Source organism: Monodelphis domestica, chromosome 3 (genome assembly GCF_027887165.1).
Source record: "Monodelphis domestica isolate mMonDom1 chromosome 3, mMonDom1.pri, whole genome shotgun sequence".
Lineage (NCBI taxonomy): Eukaryota > Metazoa > Chordata > Mammalia > Didelphimorphia > Didelphidae > Monodelphis > Monodelphis domestica.
The window spans coordinates 361,209,872-361,218,623 of record NC_077229.1 but is presented as its reverse complement, the minus strand read 5'-3'; the positions used below and the strand labels follow the sequence as shown (position 1 = coordinate 361,218,623).

The 8,752-nt window shown below is 35.6% G+C and overlaps 1 protein-coding gene across 1 annotated transcript; it reads left to right on the top strand.

Moving 5' to 3' along the window:
• The first annotated feature begins 4,202 nt into the window (after positions 1–4,202).
• LOC130458014 (rho-associated protein kinase 1-like) lies at positions 4,203–5,365 on the top strand. Its single transcript, XM_056820909.1, has one exon. It carries the CDS (start codon positions 4,310–4,312, stop codon positions 5,219–5,221), a length of 912 nt encoding a protein of 303 aa, XP_056676887.1. The 5' UTR covers positions 4,203–4,309; the 3' UTR covers positions 5,222–5,365.
• Positions 5,366–8,752: the final 3,387 nt, after the last annotated feature.

The following is an 8,752-nucleotide window of genomic DNA, read 5'->3' as shown; positions in this document are numbered from 1 at the left end:
ATATTAAGTAGAGAGAGAGAGAGAGAGAGAGAGAGAGAGAGAGAGAGAGAGAGAGAGAAAGAGAGAGAGAGAGAGAGCTTCCTCTGAGCCAGGTAGAAATTCTAAGGCCCTAATCAGGGAAAAAGTCTCAAGATAATGGTGCTTTCTCAGAGGTACCTCTTAGAAAGGCAAAGTTATTCAGTCAGACTTTCACTCACCAATAATGACTGTCTAATAGGAAAGCAGTCTGAGGTCTCCTGCATGAGGTCCTCCAGGGGTCCAGTTCCATAGCCAAGTCTGAGTGTCCATCTTCCCATCTTACCTCCAAGGGAGAGTTCTTCAGGCTAACTTGAATAAAATCTATATATCTTCTTCTGGCCTCTGGTCCTCTTTTTAAAGATATTTGCCTCTTGTGTCACATCCCCTAAATTTCGCATCTATCAGTCAGAGCAGACACTCCTCTTCAGGACTGCCCACTCTTTAGTTCATACCTTCTTTGGTTAGATTATACCTTTTTTGTTTACTTAACACCTTTTTTGGGTAGTTCACCTTTTGTAGTTAGTTAACACCTTTTTGTAATTAAAATGGGTAGATATACTTCAAATACTGAGTTAGCACATTTTGGGGATTAAAGTCTAAAAATAGATTGCGGATTACAATTCAATCTTCCCAATAAAGGAAGAGCTAAATACATTGTTACAATTAGGAGATTATAATTTAATCTTCACAATAAAAGAAGAGCTAAGTATCTTCATTGTTACAATAAGGGAAGAGCTAAATTCAATATTCACACTTTATTAGATCCTTTAAACTTCTTCTTTCTTACTTCCCTTTTTTATACTTTTCTTTGTCCTTATATCTGGATATCAATTTTTTGTTTAGGTTTTGTTTTTTCTTTAGGAATGCTTGGAAGTCTTCTAGTTTATTAAATGATGATTTTTTTCCAAAAATATATGCTGTTTTGCTTAATAGGTGATTTTAGGTTATATTCTAAACCTTCTAATTCTTTAATGTGTAGGTTAATAATGTAATGTAATTCTGACTGAATGCTCATGATATTTGAATTGTTTCTTTCTGGCTGCTTGCATTATTTTTTCTTGATTTGGTAGTTTCTTGAATTTAGGCATAACATACCTGAGAATTGTCATTTGGGGATTTATTTGCAGAGATGATCTGTGGATTTTTTCAATTTTCTATTTTAACTTATTGCTTAAGAATATCAAGGCAGATTTCTTTGATCATTTCTTGCATTATGATGTCCATGCTTTTATTTCCTGTCTTTTTCCCCCTTGTAACATTTAGCTAGTCCAATAATTATTAAATTGTCTCTCTTAGATCTATTTCCTAGATCAAGTGTTTTTCAGTCAAATAGTTATATTTTCTTTTTCCTTTTCCTTTTTTGATTTTTTTTTGTTATTGATGTCTCAGGAAGTCATTAGCTTCTAGTTGCCCAATTCTAATTTTTAAGATGTCATTCTCTTCTGTGTGCTTTTGAACCTCCTTTTTCCATTTGGCCAATTATACTGTTATTTTTTTTTCTTGCACAGCTTTCATTTCTCTTCCCCAATTTTCATAAGCATCTCTTAATTGATTTTGGAAATAATGTTTAATATTTTCTAGAACCTAAGAGCAATTTGTATTTTTCTTTGAAGTTTTCAATGGATTAAGTTTTCTTTCACTTTCTCCTTCTGTGTCTGTGCCTTTCTCTTCTTTGTCATCATAAAAATATTCTTTTATTAGGTGATTTTTTGAAGTTTTCTTATTTTCCCAACCTTTTCACTTTTGCTTTTTTTTCCCCTCAAAGATGGGCTCTATTCTCAAGGTAGAGTGGGCATTCTCTTAAACTTCAGTTTTTCCTGGTTGATACTCATAGCTCTCTTTTTGGATTTCTTTCTTTAAAAAACAAATACAAACAAACAAAACAACCCTTACCTTCCACCTTAAAATCAATGCTATGTATTGGTTTCAGGGCAGAAGAGTGGTAAGGAATCGACAACATGGTTTAAATGACTCATCCAGGGTCACATAGCTAGGATGAGTCTGAGGCCATATTTGAACCTAGGACTTCCCATCTCTAGGCCTGCCTCTCAATACACTCAGCTATCCATATGGCCCCTCTTTCTGGATTGCTATAAGTTTCAGTTCTTTTAAGGTGTTATGATGGCCTTTGGGCTGAAATTCACCTCTCACTCTTGATTTAGTCACCACCTTTGCCTGCTGACATTTAGCAAAATACTGTGAATTTCCCTTGTCCCACCTTGGAGTCTTATCTAAGGTTTGGGCAGGGGTTTTGACATTCATTCTGAGCTTCATCTGGTCATGAACAATTTGGGCTGCCTTGTTCTGGGGCTTATGATTTTATATTAAACTATAGGGGCTTTGAGCCTTGCTCTGTCTTTACACAGGCCAGGTGACCTGTAGATTGCCTTATGCTGGAATTCAGGTTCTAAATTCAGGCTTGGTCTAGGGCTTGAAAGTTTATAAGGTGGCAGGTCTTTGCACTACTGTCAGCTTAGCAGGGTCCCAGGGTCTGGAAGATGGTTTGGGCTTGTTCAGAATCTAGAACAGTAGATGTTGGGTGGAGGAGCTTGTTGTTGACTTGTACTGGAACTCCTTGTTGGGACTTCCTGTGGGATTCACTCCCTTCTCACTCCAGTGAACAAGTGCCTCTATGTCTAACTTTTTAGTTGTTCTTTGCATGAAAGTTACTTCACTCCATATCCTTCTTGATTATTTCACTCCAGTATTCATTTTAATGCATTATCATAATGTTCATTGGATAGGATTTTCATAATGTTTTGAGCTTTCCCTGATTCTACTCTGCCATCTTGACTCCATCCCACTGAGGATTCTTAAGGGAGTCAGGTTTACATGAGAACTTGATGAGAAGAGTGAAAGTACATAGATATGACCTGAAGGGAAATTCATAATGATATAACAAAAGTTCCAGAGGACACAATAGAAATGTTGCACAGGGTCAATTATAGAAAGGATGCAGTTGAGGTGAAGATGCAGTGAGGTGAAGTGAGGTGAGTTTTGAGGACAGTGCTAGAAGAGGAAAAAAAGGTTTTTGTTCAGGTAATGATGCTGTTTCAAAACAGGTAAGGGATGAGGTGGTGCCCATTTTCTTTTGTTTTAAATTCATTTTGATGTCCACTTAGGAAGCATCATGGGAAATTCTAGCCAAAAATTAGTTGTTGTTGTTGTTGTTGTTGTTGTTGTTGTTGTTGTTTGACGAAGTAAAGAGCTATAATAAAACCCAAGATAAAGAAAAAAGATTTCATTTTATCTTGATCATTCTTCAACTGTCCATTGATATGAAGGCATTTCAGCTGAGTGTGGTAGCTTTTATTCTTAATATGACTTTTAGCAAGGAGAAACTGTCTAGTCAGTAAAACTAGCTTACAGAAGCTAAGGGGACTAGCAAGTGATCCTGAAAAGATGAAGATTAGAAGATAGTTCCAAGGATCAAAGACCAATCATAAGCATAAAACCACTGCATTGATGTTCCTAACAAACTGCAACAGTGTAATGCTATCATCACATGATATCAGCAATTGTACATTATCAAAGTCTAAGTTTTCCTGGTCACAAACACTCTATACAGGTGAACCTTCAATAACATCATAACTTTTCCATAAATTATATCTTTGTATATGTTTCTTCATTATTTAAATTCTTTCCTGGAACTTTGGTGGCATCTGAGAGAATATTTTATGGATGCAGGAAGGATAGGGAAGGAGAATCATTTAATTTAATCTCTTATGCTTTTTTACTAAATGAATTTTTCTTGAATTTAACATCTAATGGTGTATAATTGAAAATCGGTTACCCTAAAAAAGAATTACATATCCCAAGAGCCCACTGACTCCCTGTCATTACATACATCCTGTAGAGAAAGGATAAAGGGAATGGTCCTTGAGGCTCTCACTCTCTCTGATGTAGAATCAGCAGTGATGGTGGTGAGTGGGGATGGCTAAAAATGCCTAATCAGACATATGCACATGGTCTTTATTTTGTGTCTTCTTTATTCTTTGATTTCTAATGATCATTAACAAATCTCTTAAAATATTATATTATTATTGAAATTTAATTTTAACTTTTACATTGATGGCAACCACTAGTTGGAGAAGAAGCTCTCAAATGTTTTAAGATAGCCTAGAAAAGAACTCTAAAAATACAGGATGTTAACAAGTTGGCAGAAATAATGAATCTCAAAGATTTTAAAATTGATAGAAAGAAGGCTAATACACCAGATTTAAGAAAGAAGGAAAAGGAAAACAGAAAGCTACAATTAGAACTCAACCAAGAAAGAGAGAAATTTAACCAAATGGTAGTGAAACACCAGAAGGAACTCAATGAAATGCAAGCGCAATTGGTTGAAGAATGCACACACAGGAATGAACTTCAGATGCAGCTGGCTAGCAAAGAGAGTGACATAGAGCAGTTGCGTGCAAAACTTTTGGACCTTTCAGATTCTACCAGTGTTACTAGTTTTCCTAGTGCTGATGAAACTGATGGAAACCTTCCAGAATCAAGAATTGAAGGTTGGCTATCAGTCCCAAACAGAGGAAATATAAAACGATATGGCTGGAAGAAACAGTACATTGTTGTGCGCAGCAAAATAATTTTGTTCTATAATGATGAACAGGATAAGGAACAGTCAAATCCATCTATGGTACTGGTCATAGACAAACTATTTCATTTCCGACCTGTAACCCAAGGTGATGTGTATAGAGCAGAAACTGAAGAAATCCCTAAGATATTCCAGATCCTATATGCAAATGAAGGTGAATGTAGAAAAGATTTGGAGATGGAACCAGTACAACAAGCTGAGAAGACTAATTTTCAGAATCACAAAGGCCATGAGTTTATTCCTACACTCTATCACTTTCCAGCCAACTGTGAGGCTTGTGCCAAACCTCTCTGGCATATTTTTAAGCCACCCCCTGCCATTGAATGTCAAAGATGCCATGTCAAGTGCCACAGAAATCACTTAGACAAAAAGGAAGACTTAATTTCTCCATGCAAAGTGAGTTATGATGTAACATCTGCAAGAGATATGCTGCTGTTAGCTTGTTCTCAGGATGAACAGAAGAAGTGGGTAACCCATTTAGTAAAGAAGATCCCTAAGAATCCACCATCCAGTTTTGTTCATGCATCCCCTAGAACACTTTCTACCAGATCTAGTGCAAATCAAGTCTTTCTGAAAAGTTGTCAAAAATACATCTTGCAAAACTAGCTAACCTAACCATATCATCTTGATTTATGGAATCTTGTGGGATGCCATCTGAGAAACTGGGCTTCTTTAACCATGCAGAGCAGACAGTGTTCCTTCTGACACAAATATCACAGGCTTCAGGCTTAAGATTGCTGTTCTTCTCTCCTACTTGCTATGGCACTAAAGCACACTGAGGGTTTTTATTGTGGGTTTGCCTACAGGTAGATTAGATTAATTATTACTACGTAATGCAAGTAAAAGCAAGTAAAAAGCTTAGCTAGGTATATTTTTTAAAAGGTGCTGTCTTTTTGGAATTTCTAAAAAAATGCCTGTCAATCATAATGGAACAGAATTTTCCTCTTGTGAATGAGAGGAAGGAAGTTTCACTATCAAAATCAGCTTATGGAAGAAGTAAAGAAAATCTCTCAAAATGAGATGAACTGAAATTTCAATAAAGACTTGGGGTTTTGTGCTCTTGCAGGACTGTAGAATTATCTTAAAGAAGCAATATCATCACTTGAACTTCAGTGCCCTCACTGTAAAGTGGAACAGCCTTAATTTTAATGGCCCATCCTAGACCTCAACGGGGAAGTTAAATATTTTACATTATGCTTTTAGAAAATACTCTATATGTTTCAGCAGATTTCTTGATTGAGGGGGAGGAGAAGATGAAAAATAATTACATTTAAATCTATGCATTTGCCAAGCCATACTGAATTATTTTAATACTAGAGGCATTAGGAAATAACTGTACAAAAGAACCAAGTTTGAAAGAGTATTTTGGGGTACATCATTTCTATAATTTTATAATGTGTTTCCTTATGGTTTTAATTGATAAAAGACATTAAATTAACAAGCATATAAGAAATGTATGCACTGTTTGAAATGTAAATTATTTTTAGAACACTTTTAATGGGTGGTGCATTGGCCTTTTAGTGCCTTAATTTGAGATAATAATTTTGCTACCATGTCTAAATGTAGAAATTTCAAAAAAGCATATATTTCCTGACAGTTGTGTGTCAGTGGGTTTTTATTGATAATTGGTTTAAATTAAAGTATTTTTAGAAGTTGGTTTGAATTTCATAAATTGAGTACGATCTTTGCATGAAATTATCTGCTATGGTGAATGAGTTCATAAAAGTATCTGCAAAAAATTCTAGAAAGGTAAGCAGAAACAAACTTAAGTATGGCATACATCTGTAATGTTTTCCAGTTAATATAGGAATTACCAGAAAAATACTGTTAAGCTCTTGTTCTATAATAAGAGTCAATTCAAGGTATGGGCAGTATGATTTATTTTATTTTTTTTTAACCAAATACCTCCTCAATAATTTATAATGGCTTTGCAGTTATGTGTATCAAATAAGAAGCACTGGAAAACTGATTTGTCTCTCGGATGATATGCATGTTTCAAGTGGTATTGAAAGCCACACTGATGGATATCTAATAATAAACATATCTGTTATTAATATACTACTGAAAGAAAAGATAGCCTAGATAAAATTTTTTAAGCCACATTTCTCCTGCCAAGGCTCTTTGCCCACTCCACCCACCCTCTAAAACTCCAACTCTCTTTGGAGCTACTGAATTTTTCTTTTCCTAATTTTTGCCTGGTTGTTTACTCTTGTTATTGGCCAGGCTATTTATAGCAGGGGGGACTCTTGGTGAAGAAGAAATGAATCACTTCTCTAATCCAACCCCTTGAATCCTTCATTACTCATTCCTCCTTCATTCCTCCTTGCTGCTGCCTCTGCCCTTGCTGATACAGCTTTCTCCTGATCTTCTGGACCCACGTTGCTCACCCAGCCCCAACCCCTGGCCTCCAGACTTCCTCCTCCTAATCTCTGGTTCTGCTCCTAAAATAGGCTTCCAACCAGACCTAAACCCCTACTGCTGTTGCTGACTGCTGCCACTGAGGAGCTAGGAGTCCATGGAGCCTCTCCTCAGGGCAGATGGTAAAAAATAGTCTTTTTCTTTAGGCAATGATCTAACTCCCTCTGGGGAAACTAGCATTTTACCTAAGGGGGTGACAAGTAGAAGGAAGTTACTCTTCCAAACAGGAAGTTGATTACAAGCATGGCATGCTCTATGAAAGAGCAGTACCTTGACTATTTCAAACAGCCTCTACCATTCATGAGTGTACTGATCCCTTTACTTATCTTACCTGAGATTCAAGGGAAAAATTCATTCTCTGCATCTCTTTTACATTCAGGCCTGTCCGGTGTGAGATTCCTAAAACCCATACTCTCCCTCTCTATAGGAGATCCCACAGTACTGACAATAGGGATCTGAATTTTAGAAAAAAAGAAACTTTAAAGGGTTTGGGGAAGAAATTTTAAGCCTTTTCAGACTCCATTTTTTTAAATGAAAGTCTCTGTATCTTATTGTATTTTAATGATTGTTTTAATTAAGATTTAATTTTTTTGTTTAAGTTCATATATTAATATATTGAATACTATTCTGTTACACTGAATCAGTTTAATCTACTTTGTTTTACTTAATAGATATATTCTGTTACCTTTCCCCAATGTCTACTGAACAAAATAATATAAAATATTGTAAAAGTCCATTAACAGATTTTTTCTTTCATTTTGCATTGGATAAGTGTCACATAGATGATGGATGAACTCAACCTGACTAGCAACCTTTCAAGAATTTAATGAGCTAAGAATTTAAATGGTAATTCTAAGGGGTCTTCAGAAATAATTTTAATTATCTAGTGGTTTCTGAATGGATGATTTTTAAAAAAGGTGTTTCTATGAAGCAGGAAGCCAAAAAGAGCTCCTGCAAAATTCTTCAGTTTAATTTACTTCCACCAGAAGCATCTAGATTTCTTGATGATATTCTAGACCCAAATGAGATTTGCTTTGTTTAAAAACATATTTGCCAAAATTGAAAGATTTGCTGTCTGTAAAAATTGTGACAAGTATCCATTAGCTTCTAATTTATTTTCTTAAAATGTCATACAGAAAGTTCATGTAAAATATGATAGTGGGTTTGTTTGCTATTACAATTAAATGGATTATTATAACTCTGGGGATATTACTACTTTTTTGAATGTGCTTTAAATGCTGTACTACAGTTATTTTTGTTTGTTTGTTTTTTAAGATTTTATTTTATTTGGTCATTTCCCAATGTTATTCATTAGAAACAAAGAACACCTTTTTTTTACCTCCCCCCTCCCACCACCTCTCTCATTGACGATGCACAATTTCTCTGGGTATCACATGATTCCTCAAATAGAGCCCATTTCCATGCTATTGGTTTTCATAGTAGGGTGTTCATTCAGAGTCTCTCCTCGTTCATATCCCCTCCATCCCTGTAGTCAAGCTGTTGTTCTTCCTCTGTGTTTTTACTCCAAAACTTTGTTCTCTACTTGTGGGTAGTGTTTTTTCTCCTTGGTCCATGCAGGTTGTTCAGGGATATTGCATTGAGGCTAATGGAGAATTCCATTAATTTTGATTATACCACAGTGTATCAATCTCTGTGTACAATATTTTCCTGGCTCTGCTCATTTCACTCTGCATCACTTCCTGGAGGTCGTTCCAATCT